The sequence below is a fragment of the Pipra filicauda genome, unplaced genomic scaffold (assembly GCF_003945595.2).
Source record: "Pipra filicauda isolate LSUMZ 115617 unplaced genomic scaffold, ASM394559v2 scaffold925_size50721_pilon, whole genome shotgun sequence".
NCBI classification, from domain to species: domain Eukaryota; kingdom Metazoa; phylum Chordata; class Aves; order Passeriformes; family Pipridae; genus Pipra; species Pipra filicauda.
This window is the reverse complement of record NW_024105115.1, coordinates 27,902-50,697: the sequence shown is the minus strand read 5'-3', so window position 1 is coordinate 50,697 and position 22,796 is coordinate 27,902. Positions and strand designations below refer to the sequence as shown.

Sequence of the window (22,796 nt, the reverse complement as noted above, 5' to 3'; positions counted from 1 at the left end):
TAAATTGATCTTTCCTTTTCCTCCTGATGTTCACTGCTGAATATAAAATCCTGCAAGGCTTCTGACTCTTGGGAGATAAATTTGCTATATCTTACAAAGAGCTTTTCTAGTTCTGGAAATTCTCCTGCAACATTCAGTGAGTTGACAAGCCCATCCAGATGAGGAAACTGACTGGACAGCCATCAAAAACAATCAAACAGCAGGATTCTCAAACAGAAAAACAGTTTTTCCTGCCCACTAATCTTCTTTCTACAGACTGTATTACAATAGATCTGTCAAAACCTGGTGCTACATGATCTTTAATTACTTAAAACTATTCACTGTACTCAATGCTAAACCACTCTAAACCTTAAGGCTGGAAAGTAATTGAACTACAAGATTACAATCTAATTGCCACTAGCCCTCAAAAAACAGAATTCTGGAGCTCTTTACGCATACTCCTTGTACTCAGCCCCAGCAAAGGGCAGGATGCCAAGCTAGACAGACCAGGAGCATGATCCTGTCTGCCAAATCCTCACCTTCTCTGTCTGGCTCAGCAGGAAGTGATGAAAGTGTGGATCACTGTCCTTCGCGGGCTACAAAGAGAGTAAGTACAGCCTCAGAAGCATTCCCAGAAAGTCACTGAGCAACAACAGCACAATTCCCTTGCTCTCCCAAGCTGCATGAGAACAATAGCTTAAGGTGGAAAATATAAAATGTATCAACTGTCTGAAGCAGCCTGTTTCAATTAAGCAGTTTACACTCTGTTTCATTCTCAAAACCCAAGCCATTCAAACCAAATTCCTCATTTTTGGACACCTGTAGGAAAATCAGAGAAGTATATGAGCAAGAGTAATATGGGAGGAAGAAAATTCATATCCCGCTTCTTCCCCTCCCAGGGGAATGAAAACATTTATTTTCCAGCTTTCAAGGAACTCCTTAGAACAGCAGTCTGGGAACTGGCTGGAGGTTACAAACAGCAATGCCACATGCCAGGCAAAGCCTACTAACAGCAACGAGGAGTGCAGGCCCAGGTACTTTGCCTCTCCAGTGAGCATCGGATACAGTAGCCTGGAGTCAGGCTGCTCTTACTCTGTTTTGCTGATCACTTATTTATGCGCAAAACTGACAGTTTTTCAAATGAAACCACTCCATATGAGAGTACCAAGTCAGGGAGACACTATCTACATTACCGCCAATTTTGGGAATTCAGTCCAAGAAATAGTTTTGAAACAAGAAGTGCAAAAATGAGTACAGCAAGTTAAGTGTGAATCCCAGCATACTTCTGAACTGCCTGGGATATTGTCCAGCTACGTTCTGTGCAGAATGGTCTGACGCAAGGAAGATAAGATCTTGCTGTTTTACAGCCACACACAAGGCTCTGAGAACCAAACTTGGTTCCTAGATCTCCTGTGTCGTAAAGCTTCTCACCTCACTGACACTTGGTGGCCATTTAAATCCAGCTACTGTTCCAGTCATCACTCTCTTCACTGTACTTGATTCTGGAATTGTGAGGTCCTGAGGAGACAGAAGGAGGATTAGAAAGAGATTACAACCTGGCTCAGGGGCTGGCTACAGCACGTTGATCATACGAGCACACATACAGAGTTCTGAAAGCACTACCAACGCCTTCCATTTCACGGGCCTTCCCATAAGCGTTCAGTGTATTATCAACACAGGTGAGGTGAGGAAAATACCAACTGCCAATGAAGGAATTCAACACAGTTATGGCTTCTGGAGAGTCCATTCTTCATACCTAAGAGGAATCATTGCACTTGTGCGCTCATGCAATGAGCAGAGAAGCAAACGAACACACTTGATCCAGTATTTTCCTCTGGTGGAATGCAAAAAGCTTAACAAATGGGTGAAGAACATCATTACAAGTAGAAGTCTAAACTCTTCTAGTCCTGCCCTGTCACAAAAGAATAGCCTACCTGTTATCAGGAGAACCTTCAAAGTAAAAGGCCGACAGCCACATGTGCTTAAGTCTGCAGAATCTGTGAAACAAACTGTATGTGGGCCGTTCCATCCACTCAACAGGCCCTGGTTTGTAGTTCATGATAGTACTTAACACACTGAGGCTTTCACTGTTGAGCAGATTAAATTTTATCTTTTATTTCCCCAAGACATACAGGTTGAAATCGGTCACAGACATGCGCTATAGACACACAGGTCTTTATGTTACATGAAGAGAATGCGCGGGACTCCTGCACAGTATGTGCTGTCTTCCTGAAATGAGGGTGCAGAAATGGAATCCCATTATCTCCCCTCCAAAATTACTTCCTGAAAATGCAAAATATACCTTAATGTCCACACAGAAGCACAAGAGAAGAGCACTGTTTGTAAAAAAAGGTCAGAGCAAAACTCCTGGAGGTAATCCGGATCGATGCGACTGTCCAAGTGTTAGCAAGGACAACGTAGACATCAGACTACAAACTTAAAAGTGTCTAGGCAGAGTCCTGCATACTAAAATTCTCTTAGACAGCACACTGCTGTTTCAGTTGGTAAAGCAGTTGAAAGCCTTGATGCCTAAGAATTTCTGTTGGTCCTTTGAAAATATTCATATAAGCTTAAAAATAAGAGTATGTGGATGATCATCTATGGCTACAGAGTCTTTCTAGATAGAGCACACCTGGGCAACAATTGGATTCTTGAATTTTATGCATCCTTATTGCTTGGAAAGCCAGAATTTGGACTGTGACAGGGAAAAAAAAAAAAACAAAAACAAACAAATCCCAGCACTGTATTAATTCAGGACAATGACATTAATGTTTTCTACCCTAAGGGTAAAGAACGTGGGGAACTTATGAGAACCAGGCAAGAAGATAAGATTTTAAAATTGTCATAGGTTGAAAAGCAGTATTAAGGCAGCATTGTTATATTTTCATGGCAATTTCTTTAATTGTCACTTCCCAGAAGCTATAAGGCTTACTTTCCTACCTTACCCTGCTTATTTTCCCTGTCTGTGGCCAGGCACTTATCACACAGCTGGCCACCCCTTTGTGGTAAGTTTAAAACCTCTCCACTGCCATGTGCCAGTAAAATAATGCCTACTACCACAACTCACTCAAAGCACTCCGAAGGCCTGAGGTAGCTAACACAGTAAAACCTAGGCATACAATGTGTCAGCACAACCAGAATTCTCCCAGCCATTAGTTTTGATGGCTTTTGGAATGAAGCTAGCTCAAAGACACAGCAGCACTATGCAAGTGAAAAAAAAGGCCCTGTGGCTTATAGTAACAGAATTATGTGGAGACACAACATGCTTATAGGAAGACACTTAGAAAAGTTAAAGTTATGTCGCCAGTGAAGCATTTTTCTGGATCAGTCAAGTCACAAGTTCAGTAATTATTAGTCAGAATTCACATATATGCATCCATTCCTCCTTTCCTCCAACTCCCCTCAGAAGTAGAAACTGATGGGCTCTGTTGTGCAGCCTGATTTCACAGACGCTGTCTCTAAAAAAGAGCCAGTATTTCCTTCAACTCCTTAGGAGTTGGACTAGATGATCCTTATGTATCCCTTCCAAATCAGGATATACTGTGACTCTATTCTATGATTCCTTCACAGCTAATATCTGAGATGATCAGCTTCATTTTATCACATCAAGAAAGAGTTTGCTGTTCAATCAGCAAAGGCCAATCCATTCATAGTTCTGGGGAGCCAAGACCACCATCTTGACTTGCATCCTGACGTGCACCGAAAGCAAAGACTGTGAAGCACAATGTGATCCCTCTGAAGCACAGGTGAGCAAGCAGGCTGCTGCATGGTGTATCAGCTGAAGTCTCCCAGTCATCTTCAGGTGTAGTCTCTGATGGAGTATATGCCTCGTAATAATCCACCAAAATAAATATCCATTTGGAAAAGGAAGATCTAGACCATAACCACGAGTTCCACAAAAAAAAAAAAAAAGGCTAGAACTCTAGATGAGGGTAGACAAAAGGTATTGGTTGCTATCACTGTTGGTACAACATCCAGAAGTATCAGGGAAGTAATGGGGATAAAATAATAATGCTCCAAGGTCAGACCTTTATAATGGAGGATGGAAACATACCCTGTAGCATAGAAGCTGAAATGAATACATTTAATTCTTCTGGTGGATTTCCCAGGCTACAAGTTTCTTCAAGCTCTACCCCCTAAGAATACTTCAGTCTCTGTAAGTCCTGAGGGTGAAATGGACCGACTACTAATCACCTGATCATAGGAAGCAGATGAGATGGGAGAAGTCAAGAATGAGATGAAGACCAATATCTCTTCACTAATCCTTACCACACAAACTGAACTCAAAGGATGGCAAGATGAAAAGTCTCATGATAAAGCTTTCAAGGCCCTCTCAAAGAGCCACTCACAGTAACTAATGGGTAAAAATCACAGGAAGAATCAACAATGTGCTTGCCAAAGGTATCAGGCAGCCAAATGGTCTAGGAGGAGCAATACGGAACAGCTTAAAAAAAAAAAGGGATACTGAACTGACTCTTCCTGCTGGCCTGTTAGTCAAGGTGCCAGTCAGCCCTCAAGTCCAGCTGCCAAGTCCACGGGCACTGGCGGACATGCACAACACAAACCTTCTCATCCTTGGGCGGACGCCCCCGCTTTCGGGGGCTCTGATCCTGGGCTCTTTTCAAGGGTGACTTTGATCCTCTCTCTGATGAGACAGAAGAGACCCTCTTTTTTCCTTCCCCTGTGCCCTTCTTCACCTTTCCTTCAGACAAACTGGCCTTGCGTTTCTCTTCACCAGCGGATTGCTTGCCTCTTTCTTCACTGGAATTACGCCGATTCTTCTCTTCAGTGGAGTTATGGGAAGACGCCTGAGAGATTACAGAATAGAAGATGGTAAGGAAAGAAGAGAAGAGATGGAATGATTTGCATGCAAAACCAAGGATGTGAAGGACCCTGTGCTGATTACTATCAAGCAAAACAACAGCACAGTAACTTGAAAACTAGATCTCTCTTAGTCCTTTGGAATCAGTGAGTGAAGTTCCTGGTTAGTTCTCCTGCAAAACCACACCAGTTTAAGCAAGCATGTAACAGAACAGGCCACCTGTAGACTTATTGGCAGTGTGCGCACTTCCAACATACTAAAAACAAGATTAGTAGATATCAAATTCTATTCCAAGATTTAAGACTGATTCACCACAAGCAAATCAATTAGCCACTTCAGTTTCTCCAGCAGTTTAACAAAACATTTTTCCCCACCAAACAAGATTAAATGGGGAAGAAGAGAGGATAAGAAATAAACCCGAAAACCAAAGGAAGGAAAACAAAACCACTCTCAACTTGCCAGAGGCGACAAACTCCTTTCACATAAAAACGCATCTAACCATTGTTCATGCCAAGACCTACTTTGATGCATACAGTGAAAAAGAACCCACTCACCTGGTCCTTGCCTTTGGTTTTTCTAAGAAACTCCTCTACAGCATCCACAGCTTGCTGGAAGCGCTTACCCTTGTTAATCTTGATCATTTCCTCTTTGTGAGCGTGATAAGGCTTCAGCTGTTCCACTTTGATCCAAGCACTTGAAACAAAAAAAGAAGTTAGTTATATTCTCCAAACAGCAGCTTTCACAATCATCCCACTTTCAGAAACACATAGATACACTTTCTTTCCCCAGAACCACTGATGACTGCAGCCCAAACTCGCTTGCTATCTTACAACCTCAGAGGTTGCTATTTCTGCATTCACTGAGAACTTTCTTCTGGCACTTTAACTTTGTTTCTTTTTAAGTTTTATCTCCTCTCATTCTAGCCATGCCCCACTCTAAACATCAGTCATATTCTCTATCTGCAAGACAACTTTTGGATGTGATCACAGGCCGTGTTTAGAACAATGGCAGCCCAGTGACTGCTCTTGTTTCACCAGGAGGAACACCCACATTCCCACACCTCCATGTGAAGTAGTCATGAATAACATGAATCTGCTTCAGGGGTTGTTGAAAGCAAAGTCTACATAACAATTCTCAGCCATCAATCCCTGGCTAAAATATACTGTGCATGAAAGTGTCTAAAAAAGTGTAGGAAAAAATCCCTCAAAATTCTGCATCTCACAATAGGGCTGACCACAAACAAAATGAGTTGCAAAAGCCACATCTCATCGCTGAACATATCTCTGATGTACCCTGATACTCTGCATGAAAGCAACGTTCTTGTTTTTGAGGAAAAAGAACTGTTTTCTTCACTGTTGATATTTTAAGATAAACTGACTGGTACGGTAGCAGAGTATTAACCTGACTGCAGTCCTGTGAGGAAAATCAAATTATTTCCCTGTTTCCACTCCTGCTAAATACAAATTCTTGACATTTACCAAATGGTTGTCAAGTACAGGGTGACAACTCCACTTTCCTTTAGGCAAACAAGCACTTCGACCACTCTTTCACTTCAGCTTAGGGGAATGTCTTTGCTTCCCTTGATGCCTGAATCCCTTATGACTTTCAGAGATTAAATCAACCTTTCTCCCTCTCCAGATTCAAGCCCAGGCTTATCAGCCACACTGTTACAAAGCTATTTCCATCCTACTGAAAACAGAACTGTTTTAAGTTTTAAAAACCTTTTCCTGAGCTAGGATGGCCATCGCAGCTTCTTAGCACACAGCAAAAATGGGGCAATCAGATTTTCTCTCATCCCCAGACATCCCTATGTTACATTGACTAGCCACGATTACAGGTTTTAAGTATTCTCCAGTGCAGTCCAGCTCCTGCTAGAAGTGAAGTGATTTAATAGTTGCTGTTTCAGACACTGTAAGCACCATGTCATACAGTTAAAGCAAACATGAAGGTGAAAATGGTAAATAATAATAACAATAATATTTTGCTGGATCTTGCATTAGCCACCGTTTGTAGTCAGGAATCAACTTATTTAAAGTAAACAAAATTTTTGGGTCTCATTTGCAGAGAGGAGACCTCCTACTAGAACTGACTGGAAAATGTCAGCACTCTTTCCACAGAACCCAGTGTTCCTGCACGCAAAGCTGAATCCTTTCACTCACTTTTACATCGTCTTCATAAGAACTGACATAATGTAATACAAGTCAAATCATTCCATTCCAGACTAGAGGCGGCATCCAGCAGCTACTCAGGGAATCCCTCCCAGCTGCCCAGACATCACTGTCAAAGACAATTTAAAATTCCCTCCCACTGTAAAGCCTGCCTGTGTGACACACAGGGACAAACACCCCTAGATACCACACAGCATCAGTTCATGAGAAGCCTTTCATTACGTATATAAAGGAAACAAAATTCTGGAGCACATTATAAAACAAAAAAGCGTGTTACATGTTGCTGCAAGATTAAATTTCTAAACAAAAATAACTTCTTTCTTTCAAGGCATTCTCTTAGGTTTCTGTTCATCCTATCCCTCCTCACTGCACATGTTCACTGGTTTCCTTTCTCGTTCCTTTTCCTTTTGATCTGGAGAAAGCCTGAAGTGCAAAGTTTTTTGGTTCCAGTCTTCGAAGGTGCATTTTGGTACTTGTGATCCACCAGGACAAAGAATTAGAAAGCTCAAACTAGTCATGGCTGGGCTTCGCGAACGAAGATTTGGGAAGGCTCTATCCACATTTGCTACAGGCACGCTGGTGGCTTATGAGGCCAATACGTGACAGACATATCCGATTGCAAAAGGCACAGCAGAAAGACTCCTTAGATGGTGTATTCTGCAATACACGGTTCTTTCTGCGTTGCCTTTTTTCCTTGAGGGTGATCCTGCGTGTGTTCTCAAAGGAGACAGCTGCGTTATAGATGGTGTGTCTCCAGGCCTCCCGATTTGAGGCCAGAGTAGACCAGTTATGGTGATCAATATGGCCAAGGCTGAGATGTTGTTTCAGGGAGTCCTTGTATCTTTTCTTCGGGGCTCCTCTCTTGCGGCAGTCGGTGGCAAGTTCACCATAGAGCAAGATCTTAGGGAGGCGGTGGTCCTTCATCCTGGAGACGTGCCCTGCCCATCGCAGCTGTGTTCTCATCAACATGGCCTCAATACTTGTGATAGCTGTTTGCTCTAGAACAGATGTGTTGGTCACATAGTCTGACCAGTGGATGTTTAGGATTGTGCGGAAGCAGCGTTGATGGAAGCTTTCTAAGAGACGCAGGTGGTGGCGGTAGATGACCCATGATTCGGAGCCATATAAGAGAGTCGACAGCACTATGGCTCTGTAAACACTGATCTTGGTACTTTTCTTCAAGTGTTTATTACGCCATACTCTTTTGTGGAGTTTTCCATAAGCACTATATGCCTTTGCTAACCTGTTGTCTATCTCTCCGTCGATCTTACCATCTGAGGAGATGAGGCTACCGAGGTAATTAAACTGTTGGACTGATTTGAGCTCTGATTGGCCAATGGTGATGTGGGGATGATGGGGGACTTCCTGAGGTGCAGGTTGATGGAGGACCTCTGTCTTCTTTAAGCTGACTTCCAGACCAAAGAGCTCAGCAGCATCTGCAAAGCAGGATGTTAAACACTGCAGGGCTGCTTCTGTGTGGGCAACGAGGGCGGCGTCATCAGCATAAAGCAGCTCCCGGACAAGATGGTTTAAGGTCTTGGTGTGGGCCTTCAGACACCTTAGATTGAATAGACTTCCATCAGTACGGTATCGAATGTAGATACCGTCCTGATCATCGAGGTCTGCTGTGGCCCTTTGGAGCATCATGCTAAAGAAGACGGTGAATAGGGTAGGAGCGAGAACGCAGCCTTGTTTCACACCATTCTTAATTAAAAAGGGCTCAGAAAGTGTGTTGCCATATCTGACTTGGCCGTGTTGATCCTCATGGAGTGAGATGATCATTTTAAGGAACTTGGGGGGACAACCTAAACGTTCCAAAATCTGCCACAGACCTTTTCTGCTCACTTTTTGCAAATCTTATAGTTACGGCTGGAAAACAGTGGCACTGTATCTCCAAATTTCTATTACTTACAACAGTCTGGGGAAAAATTCATCACTTTAGACTGTAACACTTTAAATGCCCGCACTAAATGCTAACACAACCAGTTCTGAAAGTCAAAAGAAAATTGCTTGATTATTTACAAGCCCAGTGTGTGAGCACACAAGACGAATTAAGATCGGTTTCCTTCTGTTAAAAGAAAATGTCCCAACCTTCATCAGTAAAATAACTCAAATAACTGAACTCTGGAATTTTATATGTAAACTTCTAGGAAAAAAAAACCACAAAAACGACTAAATAAGAATAAAAGAGAGGCTACTTAGCAGAAGAAGACAAGAAGGAGGGCAATACTGAAAGAAATTAAGTATTATATTTTTCAAATTTGTGCAATAAAATACCTCCTCGGTAAGGGGCGGAAGAGTTTTGACTACAGTGATTTCCAGCCATGGCACTGTGCCTGCAGAGATGTCTAACAATGTTCCAGCTGGCTCTGCTATAGCAACACAGAGCTCAACATGGGATAATGTGCCTCCCTGACAAACACCAGGAACACGAGCTCACCCCCTCCATCAGCTTCAGACTATCCCTGGGACTCCTCAGGCTGCCAAGGCGTATGGCCAACTTTAAGTAAGTGTTTCCTGATGTCAGACCTGAAAGAACATTTTAGAAAGACTACATCCTGAAATTTCTCTCTCCTTGAAAACCAGGGAGAAGAGTGGCAGAAGAAAAGGGTAGGTGTTAGCATCCCAAGAGGATATGGAGGATGGGAAGGCAACGAGTGCTGTGCTAAAATCACTGTGCTTGATGGAAAAAGGCTGCGGATCACTACACTCATCTTGGATTGCAAGCTTCCTCCATTTTTGTCTTGATATATTAAGTCAGGAAGTGCCCCTTGACCTCACCACATTTAGTTTTGCACTGATGCTTCAAAAAGGTTGTGAGTTGGGGTGCTCCAACTTTCTGTTAAGACTTTGATATACGGACTTGCAAGTCCATTTGGCTGTAAGGGAATATATAAAGAGGGAGGAGGGTGGGAAGGGGAAGAGACACTCAGAAAAACAACTCCAAGGCAGACTAGAAAGATTTCCTTACCAGTTTGGAGCACAAAGTAATAAAGAGACATTACATGAGTGTGTGCATCACAATTAAGGCAATTGCTTAGATCCAGACATGGATATTACATCACTACTATGAATTTTGAGGTGGCTTTCACTGTGGTAAAGCACATGTGTATTTACTTCAGTTTAATCACAAGGAAAATCTGCTTCCATGGGTAGAGAACCCTTACCTTCCAAAAAACTTTACTTTGAAAGTCACAGAAGCAACTAACACCACCAACATAACAAGCATATGGAACACAGAGCTCAGCAGAAAATTTATCAATAGCCAGGACTTGGAGCACAGTCTGAATGCACTCATGCTCTCACTTGTGTGTCTTGGGCCAAAACTACTCACAGCCTTCCAGTTAATCTACTCTCCTAAGTCACTGAAGCACTGCACTGGGCCAGTACATCCCCAGTATTCTATTTGCAGGAGAAGGAAAACGCATTTCCTCTGTGCTGTATCCTAAACTAGCAAGAATGTCACAAATAACCAAAACCGGTACACTGCACAAAAACCACTACCAAACTCATTGGTATGTTTTTATTGACCCCTCTGCTCTGCTCACACACATGCACCCTCATTTTTACTTCCAAACAGCTCACATTTTAAGCAAAATCATTTAAATTTCTCCTGATTTGGTTTGTTGATTATGTTCAAACATGAAGATTTTCTCAAGTAGCACACTGGTTAGAACACTACAGTTCTAACCAGCACAGCCTTTTGAAGTTCCAAGTCAGGACAGAAAAGGCACAGAAGCTTCTCTCTCTTCTGTCTATCAACATTATTTTAAAAGAAAAGGGATGGCATTTATTTCTATTTAATTTTCAGGTAGGGTATACCAGTCAAAGCAAGCAAATTTCTAATTCATGATTATCTAGCAGGAAATTATTAAATTTCACAAGCTGGAGATGGGGGGAGGGGGTGACACTACAACAACCACACTACCTTACCGTGCCAGATGACTGGATTTGCCCCAGCCAGAGCTCTAGAATCCTGTAATAAATCCTGATTATTTTGCAGCTCTGAACTCTTCATTTGCAATCACGTTGTTAATCTCAGCTACAGTACCCCAGACATTTGACCACTTTTCCCAAACTTGTCTTAATACAAAAAAAAAAAAAAAAAATCTGTATTTGATTCAATAATGTGAAATACAAGAATCAAGAACAATCAGGACAGAAATAGTCTATCTCCTCAACTTTCAGAACTCACTAGCTCAAACAACCATGTTTAATAACATCACCAAAAAACCTTCTCTGCCCTCAAATCAACTTTCACCTGCCTCAAGTAATTAGAGATCCAAAAGTTCCCTTTTGCATGCAGCATTCACTTCTACTCCATCCAGTTTAGACCTCAGTTCTTAATGGAAAAATATTTTTAAGTATGAAGCAAAAATAATCTAGTGGTCAAAAATAATTTCCTTAAAAAACATTAATTAAATGGTCTCAGCTCTTGTTACCTTTTTTCCAAAAAGTAAAGGGTTCTCTAGTCTTCCATAGATATTTGCAATTTCCTTCTTTATTGCATGACTTAATGTGAAATAGCAGAAAATAAAGAGGAAAACTGAAAAACGAGCAAAATAATTTTCAGTTTCAGGCTTTTTTTTGTTGTTTTTTTCTCCCTAGTTTGCAATTATTTAAGACAACTACGATTTTGTACACATTTGAACTCAATAAACTCTGCCTTGCAAAAAGGAAGTCTACAACAGTTTTGGCTTTCCTGTACTGTAAAGACTTCCCCAAGAACAGCAAGAATGTTTTCGGTTACCAGGTAGGACAGTATATTCTTTCACAAATGGCAATTATACAGTTAATTTTATTCCTCTGACAGAAAAAAAAAAAGCATACTCAGAGCTGTACCTTTCTCATACATGGTTACATGCTAAAATCTAACCCAGTCACATCACATTTACTCCCCTAAAAATGGCAAGCTACCAAGGACTTGCCCTCACAGCAGAAACTCAAATCCTAACCTGACTATGTAAGTCTTTTCAGTCTTCATACACCCCCATGAGCAGCTGTAGCATGCAATAATAGTTGAATGTTTTTTTCTGTGTGGTTCAAAGATAATCCTCTAAGAAGCTACATTGCACTGTGTTAATAAATAGTTCTTCCACAAAAGATCCACTTAATGGTGTTTTCCCCTGATGAAAACAAGCAGGTACATACTGATCTTCTGTTCCAAAAAACTTCACAAAGAAGCACTTTTTTCCACGAGGTTTCTTCAGATCTTTAGGTGGATTAACAATCTGAAGGTGATTAGAAGTGAAAGTTAAAAAGCACATAATGATAGATTTATACTCTGTGATTTTACTGTCCTGTCTTACAGCTATTGCAGATTTTTTTTTTTAATCTGACTAGGAAGAGAACTGGAATCTGCTATAAGTTTTTCAAGTAAATATGTAACTCAAGTATTTCCTTGGACATGGGAATGCTGCAGCAGAGACTGCATTCCGAGTGGAGTTTTCTACTCCCCAGCCCCAATAGATAAGCTGGCCACCCTTTGTAAAATTAAAGACAAAGGCACGAATAAAAGTTTGCTCCACTCACGTAACCTTTGAAATTTAAATTTAAACTTTGTCTTTACTCCCAGAATACATTGCTTATCAAGTTTAAAATATTAGTAAGGAGAAAAGCTGTCATTCAGTTACACAGGTGACACCTGTAGAGGAATCTGGTGTTAACTTGATCCAGTAACCAAACTTTTATGATTGTCAGCCAAATTGACAAGCTTTTTCCCAGACTCATGCTGTTACCTCAGCATGCTTAGCCCTCACACTGACACCAAAAATATAAGAAAGTTCTTTCAGAGAAGTAGAAATAATAGAAATGGTACATAAAATTCAATTATTTTTAATCTTTCACCAGAAAAAAACCCAGCTTAACCAAAAGAGAAAGTTTAACTACTCACTACCCCCAGAATTAGTACTCAAAAATCATAGCTCTAACAGTATCTTGAGAAGCCAGACTCCTAATTTCTATTATTAAACACAGTATAGTTAACCAACTTACTATGGAAGGAAAAAAACCAGTCTTACAGAAAGTGACAGGGATTAAATAACTAAATCTGGGAAACACAATCAGTTCCAGAGCTCCAGAGCTGGCTCTCTGTCGCTTTTTATTCCATCTGAATTACCAGCTGTTAATGGTGACAGGCTGAACTTCTAGATCAAATAAAGCCTGGTTCAAAGTTTAGATTTGTGGGGTGTGTGATTAAAAAACAAATAAATAAGAAAACTAGCATTAATCAACAACTGAAATGCCTTCAGGCAAAGCTTTCCCTACACAGAAGGAAAATGCAAAAGCAAGCAAACAAATAAAAACCACCAAAAACTAAGAAAGCAACAATAAAAACAAACAAACCTCACCTTTCCTGGCCATGGAGGATAACGACCCAGCTTCCCCCTAGATAAAAAAGAAAGTATTAGGCACTAGAACTAGACAAAAAACCTATTCCAGTATCTGCCTTTTCACATTATCTCATACTTTATATATTAGGAGAGTTACAACTTGCAGTCAAAACCTTCTGTGCAAGGCAGGACACAAGACTGACATATGCACCTAATGCAGGCTCTGAACAGTCTGACCTCACTGCACTGTCAGAACTGAAGAGAAGAGCAGCAGCACAGCTGCTGCCTGCAACACACAAGAGTAACAAGAACTGTAGCACTCTAAGAGTGGAGATTCCTTCACAAGGAGCTGGATAAAAGCACTGATGCATGCAATCAGCGCAAAGTTCAGGTTGGGAACTTCTATCCACCTGTCCAGAGCAGTCTGTGAGCAGAGTAGCCATCGACTCCCAGCTCAGAGAGCTGAGGTTCTGCGTTCTCACAGGATTCTCCCAGCAGGTGTTCCACCTTCTTCAGGTGCTCACCACCACAGTGACATGTGCTAAAGATATGAAGAGCCATTAAAAAAAGGCACAAAAGTTTCCTTCCTACATTTGCAAAGGTCTCCATTACGAAAACTAGACAATACTAGAAATACTTACAGAGAAGGAAGATACATCAGTCTTAGCCCTTAGCACAGCAGCTTTATCCTCATTTCACCCTCGTCACTAACTCGGGCGGCAGTGCTCACAAAACCTCGTCAGTCATTGTCTTGCAAGAGACTGGCAAAGAACCTGTGGGGCCCTGACACAAAACCTCTCAGCCAGTGGCACAGCAGCCCCTCGAGATGGACTCAGCAACCACAGGCAGGCAGGAACGCTGCCAGGAACCGTGATCGTGTCTCATACACTCTTGTACCAAATGAGACATCCAGCAAACCCTTTCTGCTGCTGCTGTCTGATTGTTAAAGTTCCCTGTGACAGCTCCAGGGACAGCACCTGCCTGGGCTGCCATGTACAAAACTAAAGCAGGATAGTCTGCATTCCAACACTGACAGCAGTCACTCCCCAAATTCTCATCTGAAAAAAAGGAGATTTGCTAAAAGTAAGCAATCTTTACTTACTTTGCCATATAAATTAGACAACTTCCCAGCACTGCCAATTTTTCAGATGAGAAGCTGCAGTTGTCACAGCCTGGAGCAGGCGCTTCTTTTTATCTGGGATATAAATACAGATGCATGCACTTGTGTGTTGGGAATTAACTACTTCTTGGAGCCCTGGCAGGACAACCTGGCCCATTCAGCACAGCAGAGCCACTTAATCATGGAATGCTCTCAGGCCTCCCGACCAGGAAACAAAAAGATCTGACTGTCTGAGGGTAAGATCGGAGTGAAAAGGGGAAATGGCTTCCGGGGGCTCCCACGGGGACACCCCAACCTACAAAGAAACGCTGTTTTCCAGAATATTGTTGTGTTGGTTCATTAAAGCACTGCCAAGAAACGGTGTCATGGCTCTCCCGAAACACCTCCTGACTAACCCCTGTTCCTTCTCGCCTCCCTTGGGAGGTGAGCCCGTGCTTCCGACCGAGCCTCGTAGCGCTCGCCCCTCCGTTCCGCTCCCCTCACCCCTCTATCCTACACAGCTTCCTTCCTCCATGCGACGTCCCCGGCAGCCTTCGGCGCCGGCCCAGCCCAGTCCGGTGTTCCCGGGCCGCCTCCCACCGCCCCCTTCACACCGCCCCCGGGACGGCGCCAGCGACACCCGGGACTCGCAGCGGCCCCACCGCTCTGCCCTGCCCAGCCCCGCCCTGTCCGCAGCCGCTCCCCGGAGTCCCCCGCGGCGCCGGGCTGACGGCGCCCGGCGCGCCCGGCCCAACCCAGCTCCGGCCGCGCCGCTCTCCGGGCCGGGCACAGCCCCGCCGCCGCCCCGCCTGCGTCTCCTCCGCCGCCGCAGCCGCAGCCTCATTCCGCGAGAGGCGCCCATCCCGCCACGCTCCGGCGCTCGCCCGCGGGCACGCCCGGACCGGGCCGCGCCGCCACTCACCACACCAGGTCTCCGAGCCTCAGACTCACGGCCGCCATCTTACCGACACCGCCGGGCCGCGCGGGTGCTGCCGGGACCGGGGGCCGCGCCCATGGGGCGGGGCCATCACGTGGGCGGGCGGGCCGTCACGTGGGCGGGCGGGCCGTCACGTGGGCGGACGAGCCGTCACGTGGGAGGGCGGGCCGTCACGTGGGAGGCGAGCTGTCACGTGGGCGGGCGGGCTGTCAGTGGCGGCCCCTCCCCAGCGTGACGGCGGCGGCATCGCCCACTGCCGGGCGGGGCGAGACCTAACTCAGCCCCTCCCTGGGGCGGGGCCTAATTTGGCTTCCCCCCCCCCGGAGGCGGAGCTTACCCGGCTCTTCCCTCCTCCGTCGGCACAGAGCCTGGAGTGCGGCGCGGGAACTAACGATCCCGATCCCGAAAAGCGGCAGAAACAAACTTCTTAACACCGATTCGTAGATGTTGAAAAGGGCATTCTTCTTTATTCAGCGCACTGGACGTTCGGAGGATAGCCCCTCTAATCGAACGCGCCAAATGGCAGATGGACAGGACTTTTTATTACACGTACTGTTTGCATATTCATTAGATATTCTCACTTACTTAAAACGTATTTATTAGTTTGCTTTACATGGTCGCACCCCTATTGGAAGTCCTTCTTTGGTCTTTCCGGGTCGTCTTCGTCATCTTGACTCCGGTCCTTGAGCAGGCACAGCGTCGTTGTGCTTTGCCAGCAAATGCTGTAACGTTTGTTCTTTATTTTATCTGGGTACACGGAGCTTAGTTTACATCCTGTTTGTTTGCATCTCTTATCGAATTCTCAGGGACTTCTCTAAGATTGCATTGTTCCTTATGTGGGCATTCCGGGATACCGTGAGTAAAGTTTCTATTTCTTTGACAGGAGAATTCGCTTTGAGGAGCAATAACCGGAGGGTTCCGCTGCCGCCCCTGGTGGGGACTGGCACCAGGGGCATCTGTGCCCCGCACCCGTATCGCCCGCTGACCTCCGGAGGGCCGCTCCGGGAGACGGCGGGTTTGGAATATGGTTTGTACTCGCTCTCCTGTGGGAGCAGTGGGAGACGCCGTCTGTGGTCGACTGTGGTGGAGCTGCATCGGTTTTCCCGGATGACTTGCTGTGTGTTGTGGTGGTGGCTTGTCTTTCTGTCCACCTAAGTAAGCCAATTTCACATTTTTTCCAAGCATTCTTGCTGCCTCTTCTGCCCTGTGCACCCACAGAAACCTGAGTTGGTAGGTGCCTCAGAGGGGCCTTAAAGAGCTTGATCCCTGTGCTGCACAGCCCTGGGTGCAAGCTCCCCACTCTCCACCCTGTAATGAGTGATTTAACTGCTCTGCTTTTCCCCCCAAATCTGGGTGGATTGAGGACAAGTATCTTAAGTGGTGTTTCTCAACTTAATCAGGGGCATCCTGTTTGTTCCTACCCCCCCTGTACTTTTTTAAGAGATGCACCATATTAGTCTTGTTTTAAGAGCATTAACTGCCTTTTAAATGTGTGTTTTACTTGTTTTGTGTGTAGCACATGCGCACACACCCCTTTATCTCCACACATTGATCTTGGCTGTTGGCAAAACCCACTTCATATCCCAATGCCTTCAATAAAGGACTCTGCAGCAATGCTGGAATTGATGTGGTTCCTTTAAGATATGATATGAGTTTAAAAAGAAAAATAAAACTCTGCTGTCAGATTTAATTTACTAGGGGCTGATATAGCTGGACCCACGCAGTTTCTACTCCTTAACTCTGCTCCTTAAACTCTAGTCATTAAAAGTGCAGCCAGAGCAGTCCTTGCTCGGGGGACTTTTCTCATCCCAGGAATGGAGTTCCAAGCCTGAATGCTGCTCACAGCCCAGCCTCTGACTCTGACTGATGCCAAAAAATCGGAGAAGAAACTCTATAGGTTCATTTTGAGTATAGAAAGCCAAAAAAGCACACATGTTTATTTCAGCGCTGGCTGCATCAGAAAAAAATTCCTAAGGGTGCACCCTGAACCATACAGCTTTCATAACTTTATACAACTCTCTAATTACACATTCAAGGATTACCTCACCTGTTCCACCCCATTTTCCACCCACCGTACGCCCCCCTGGAATTGCTTCAAGTGGCCCCTGGTGCCAGGCATCAACGTCATTCTTGCTACGTTCTTCTCTTGACTCCTAGACTTCCTGCCTTCTGGAACTGGCTCAAGGCCTAAACCCAGTCTCATGGATCTGTTTTGTCTTCTTTCTCGCATTTTATCCGTCCCTTCACAGGTGCAAGAACTGTCTCTGTTTTTATCACAATTCTTGCTTTTAAAGAATGGAGTGCTGTGTCCAGTTCTGAACCCCTCAATTTAGGAAGGACATTGAGGTGCTGGAGCAGGTCCAAAGAAGGGCAACAAGGCTGATGAAGGGACTGGAGCATAAGTCCTATGAGGAGAGGCTGAGGGAGTTGGAGTTGTTCAGCCTGGAGCAGAGGAGGCTCAGGGAGACCTTGTTGCTCTCTACAACTCCCTGGCAGGAAGGTGGAGCCAGGTGGGGATCAGTTTCTTCTCCCAGGCAACCAGCAGTAGGACAAGAAGGCATAGTCCAGGGGAGATTTAGGTTGAACATTAGGAAGAAATTTTTTACAGAGAGAGTGATCAGACATTGGAATGGGCTGCCAAGGGAAGTGGTGAATTCACCGTCTCTGGAGGTTTTTAAGATGAGACTGGATGTGGCACTTAGTGCCATGGTCTAGTAGGCAAGGTGATGTTGGGTCAAAGGTTGGACTTGATGATCTCAGAGGTCTTTTCCAACCCGTTTGATTCTGTGATTCACAAAAAACTATAAACTATGCACTTTGCCTTGAGAACTTCCAACCTTACTAAAACACATGAGTTCTATGGCTAGCACCCTCCTTTTAAAATGCTTAGTCTAAGACGCATAAATTCTATGGTTATCAGTTTCTAATAATTAAGTATTCTTAATTTTACTGCTATATACGACCTGGGGCACAACCTCAACGTTGCCTTAATCCTCCCAAACCCTGATTTTACCCAGGCGGTTGAACGTTCCTGACCTAGTAGCTGGATCTCCTCAAAACCAGATTTTTTTTCTATCCCAAACGCTGTTTCGGATACACATCTCAAACAGCCAAGCCAGGCTCTCCTCGGCCCCGCTCGGCCCCGCTCGGCTCCTCTCGGCCCCGCCCGGCTCTGCCCGGCCCCTCTCGGCTCCTCTCGGCCCCGCCCGGCTCTGCCCGGCCCCGCCCGGCTCCCCTCGGGCCCGCTCGGATCCGCTCCCTCAGCCGCCGCCATGGCCCGCAAGAAGCTGCACCGGCCCATCGCCGCCATGGCCAAGAAGATCCGCGAGTACCGCGCGCTGAAGGAGCGCCCGCGGGACTCTCAGCGCTTCGCCCTGGACTACGAGACCATGCGGCGGCCGCTGACGCAGAAGCGGCTGCCGGTGCGGGCCTGGGAGGACGTGCGGAACGAGAACCGGCTTTTCGCGCTGCTCTGCCGCCTGCCACGCTTCGGCGTGGGCCGCACCGTCACCCGCAAGTCCTGGCTGTGGGCGCACGACGAGCCCTGCTACTGGGTCATCACCAAGGTGAAGGCGGACTACACGGCCGAGGTACCCGCCCTGCCCCAGCCCCGCCCCCCGGGACCCCCGCCCGCCGCGCCCTGCCCTCAGCGCGATCCGCTTTTCTTTGCAGGACATGGACCATGGAAGAGCCTGGGGCTACCTGACCTTCAGAGGTGAGACCGGCTCGTTTTCCCACCCACGTGGAGAGCACCGGGAGGGCGGCAGGAAAAACGGCGGCCTCTCCCAGCCTGGGGAATTAGTGGGTTTTTTTTCAGATCTGCTAATGGGAAAAGAAGTTCCCCCTTGTTTAAGTTTCAAAAGCTGGGATCTAGCTCCCTCGGAGTGTCTTTCTGAGGACTGCTGTGGGAGACCCAGTGCAAGATGACCCTGGGGAACAGCAGCACTAACAGTGCTAGATGAGCTGACAGACTGCTCTGAGACTTTGAAAGCAAGACACAGAACGAGCACATGGGGGTGGTCCGGGTAAAACTGTCACTAAAAAGCTGCAGTGGCAAGCAGCTTATGTTACTGGAATTTTTAATTAATGCTTGGAGTTGAATGAGTGGATTTCCCTTTTTAGAGCTGCTTTATATTAGGTATACAATTGTCTCTTACAGGAGTTACTGAAATAGTTCTCGTTCAAAGGTTTTGAAGTTGTTGGGCACTTTTAACACTCGATTTTCCAGATGACTTTCATCAGTGTAGAGAGAAATTACTCTTGTTCCTTAGCAATGGAAATGGAACCTGAGAGAGATGAAATGACACTTTAAATTAAGAGAGGGAGTCACCCATAGTACTGAAACAACTTGCCTGTAGTCCTTTCAACCTGTTTCTGTTTTGATTTCCAATGACAGAAGTGAGATCCCATAGTATAGCAGGGGAGATCCTGTCCAACCCTTTGAAAACTCCATTTACTCTTACTGTTGCAGCATTTCGGGTGCCAAAGAGTTGACACTTGCTGTGTTTCCTGGAAGGAGTTTGTTGTGACGGTGTTGCCCACTGGTGTTCCTCATCTTTTCCCAGGCAAAACTGAAGAGGAAGTGAGAGAGATTGACAAAGTCATGTACCATGACTGGCGTATGGTGCCCAAGCACGAGGAGGAGGCCTTCAAGAAATTCACCCCAGTGCCTGAGGAGACTGTTCGGTTCCTGCCATACCCACCGCTGCTCCGAGCCATGATCCTTGCCCAGTGGCAGAAGGAGGGAAAACCAATCACAGAGGAGCCAGTTATTGATCTGCAGAAGGTCCTGGCCACTCCCCGAGAACGGGCAAAGAAAAAAGCTACAGGGACACCTGTATAAAGACTTGTTCTGTGTCCCGAGCTTCTTACATGCCTCTCACTGCCTGTTAGAAGCCCAGTGCAAGGGGATGTTACAGAGACCCCCGTGCCCACCATGGTAGGGTGTAGCCAGGTTCCCTGGCTTTCTCCCCAGCCCTGTACAGTCACCTCATCTCAAAGGGAAGATGCAGATATATTCAGACTCCTTTTCCGTAACGTTGGTCTCAGTCAGCAGAGGAACCGTCTTGGTTCCCTGAGTAGTCTCTGATTACACAGCTCCTGTCAGCCAGCTGCTATTCTTTGGAGCATAATTTTCTTTATAGCCTGAAAATTAATCTTTTGACAACATTTTTTAGATAATTTGGGTCCTGCATGAATCACGTGGAAATGACTAATAATATCACAGTATTTCACAGAGCTGTGAAGAAATGTATCTGCAAAAGAAAATAAATGTTGTCTTAATTCTGCAGCACAGTTCTAAGAAAACTTGGGAATTTTTTTCAATGCCTGGAGGTTATCATCTGCAGAGCCATTAGCGTACCAAACACAGGCAGAGCATCAGGTTCTCTGAACACTGCAGAATGATCTGGGTCACTTGCTTAGGATGGCAGTGCACATGAGGAGCACAGTTGGATAGTAAGCTATCCAAAGCTATCCATCCATAGCTACTCCAGAGATGGCTGTCGAGAGATAGGAGAAATTATTTTAGTTTTGGTGATGCAAAGGATGCATGATTGACTTTTACCATTTGAATCAGCCAATCACAAATGACTCCTGTTTCAGGGCAGCGCTTTGTGAACATTAAAACGTGCAGCTCCTGAAGACAGTTCCTGGCAGTTCATCTTCTCTTGCTGGCTGTGGATGCTGCTGCTGTGTCAGGGGTTGTTGGAGGGTCTGGTCTGGGTGTGGATGGATGGGGCACAGGAGCTGTTCTGGTCTGTAGATCAACTCCCTGCACAGAAGTAACTGTTTAGTTTCTGTGTCTGCCATAGCAGATAGTCAGGAAGTGGTGTTCCACTTGCTGCAGCATCCCAAAATCACAATTAGCCTGAGGGGATTTAGAGAGGGAGAGCACAAACTGGACTCTGCTCCACCCAGTCTGCCCTGGATGGGACTGGGGAATGTGTGGCCCCAGCCAGCAGGAAATAACTGCCATCAGGTAGGAGCACAGGATTGACATCAGCGACCTGGATTCCCACAGGGTTCCCCACCCGGAGGCTCCTGAAGGATTAAGGTGCTATGGAATAAGAGGGAAGGCTTTACTTGTGAGTTAAAGCCAGTCCTGTGACAAGATGTAGAGGCTGGGAAGAGCTGAGCCCGTTTGCCTGTAGTGGCAGGGCTTGTGCCAGGACTAATTCTCTGGCTTTGGAAGGAATGGGAGAATCCAGGGAAGGGAGAATCCAGAGCATTGCCACAGACAAAGAGTTTGAGACTGTGAGTCTTCCCACAGCTGTGGCTGGAAGGCAGCTTGGCTGGTTCTCAGAGCCTCCAGTGTCAGGCACTGTGCTGAGCTGATGGCTCCCGTCCTCACCAGGATGGAGGTGCTACTGAACTGACACACAAACTGAGGATGAGCAAGGAGGGAGAGAGCTGTGGGTGTGAGTTAGATGGCATGAGTAGAACAGCCTAGTCCTCTCTACTGCACAGCTGGGATCTGAACAGAGCCCTAGAACAGGCTCCCCCTGAGGGAGCACAGGCCCACAGAGTCTGCCCACAGTGGGCAGAGCCAAGTCTGGTCGCAGCATCCCCCAGCAGCCCCAGACAAGGCAAGAAGTAGCCATGACCAGGGGATACCAGGGAGTCCAGCCAGGATCAAAAGCAGATAGAGCTGATAACACCATAAGGTGTAGAGGCATCCAACAGTTTGGGTGGGGAGGGACCTCTGAAGATGATCTCGTTGAGCCCCTCCAAGTCCAAGGGGTCCATCCAGGAACAGCTAGGGACAGACACAGCTACAGGCATATTGAAGGTCCCAGTTCATGTTTAAATGAGGCTCCTGGGCCATAGGAGGAAAGGGCCTCTGTTACAGCTGGCGGTTTAGGTGGTGCTGATCAGGACAGCCATGTCCGGCTGGTGACCTTAACACCTGGGGGAAGGGTGTCCCCTCACAGAACCCTGTGCAGCCTGAGAGCCTTGTCCAATGGTGAAGGTCCCTTCCAGGAAGCTGCACAGCCCATTTGCCACTGGCTGGATTCCACGTCCAGAACATGCTGTGAGCTTTGCTGGCCCTCCCAAACCTGTACAGTTACCTCACATTTACCAGTATGGGGGGGGGGGAGTTGTCTGAGGGATGATGGCAGTGACCTGCTTCCTCACCCACCCTGGTGGGTACCAGACATGTCTGCACTTCACCTAGAGCCCTGCTCAAACTGCTCCAGGCCTTATTCAAGGGTGCAGCCCCAGGAGTGCAGGACTGGTCCCAGCACGTTTCCAAACTGTGGTTGAGATGCCTCCACTAATGCTGGAGGCGTTGCCAGTTGTGCGACACCCTGGCCTGTGCTGCCCCGCAGTGCACGTGTTGGTCATGGATGAGACTCACTTCAGGGCCCCCTGCTCAGGGCAGAACATGCTCCTGTTGTAAGGAGGTGGCTCCCTTGTACACTGCCACATACGGCCCTTGAACTAACACGGTTCTACA

General features: G+C 46.0%; 2 protein-coding genes across 2 annotated transcripts; one reads left to right on the top strand and one right to left on the bottom strand.

The window, feature by feature from the left end:
• Positions 1-518: 518 nt before the first annotated feature.
• Positions 519-15,392, bottom strand: GLYR1 (glyoxylate reductase 1 homolog; the record flags this gene model as incomplete). Its single annotated transcript, XM_039391260.1, has 7 exons — positions 15,323-15,392; positions 13,320-13,356; positions 12,121-12,200; positions 5,356-5,494; positions 4,545-4,787; positions 1,411-1,497; positions 519-575 (listed from the first exon to the last, which is right to left on the bottom strand). Coding segments are annotated over exons 1-7 (681 nt in total), but the record flags the coding sequence as incomplete, so codon positions are not given.
• Positions 15,393-18,548: 3,156 nt separating this feature from the next.
• On the top strand, positions 18,549-20,632 carry MRPS34 (mitochondrial ribosomal protein S34). Its single transcript, XM_027735768.2, has 3 exons — positions 18,549-18,927; positions 19,010-19,052; positions 19,903-20,632. Exons 1-3 carry the CDS (start codon positions 18,610-18,612, stop codon positions 20,178-20,180), a joined length of 639 nt encoding a protein of 212 aa, XP_027591569.1. The 5' UTR covers positions 18,549-18,609; the 3' UTR covers positions 20,181-20,632.
• Positions 20,633-22,796: the final 2,164 nt, after the last annotated feature.

Bases quoted from the DNA above. Each gene is read 5' to 3' on its own strand.
- MRPS34 (XM_027735768.2), top strand. From the start codon at position 18,610: ATGGCCCGCAAGAAGCTGCACCGGCCCATCGCCGCCATGGCCAAGAAG. The intron at 18,928-19,009 runs GTACCCGCCCTG...TTTTCTTTGCAG, and splicing joins AGGCGGACTACACGGCCGAG to GACATGGACCATGGAAGAGC. The intron at 19,053-19,902 runs GTGAGACCGGCT...ATCTTTTCCCAG, and splicing joins GGGCTACCTGACCTTCAGAG to GCAAAACTGAAGAGGAAGTG.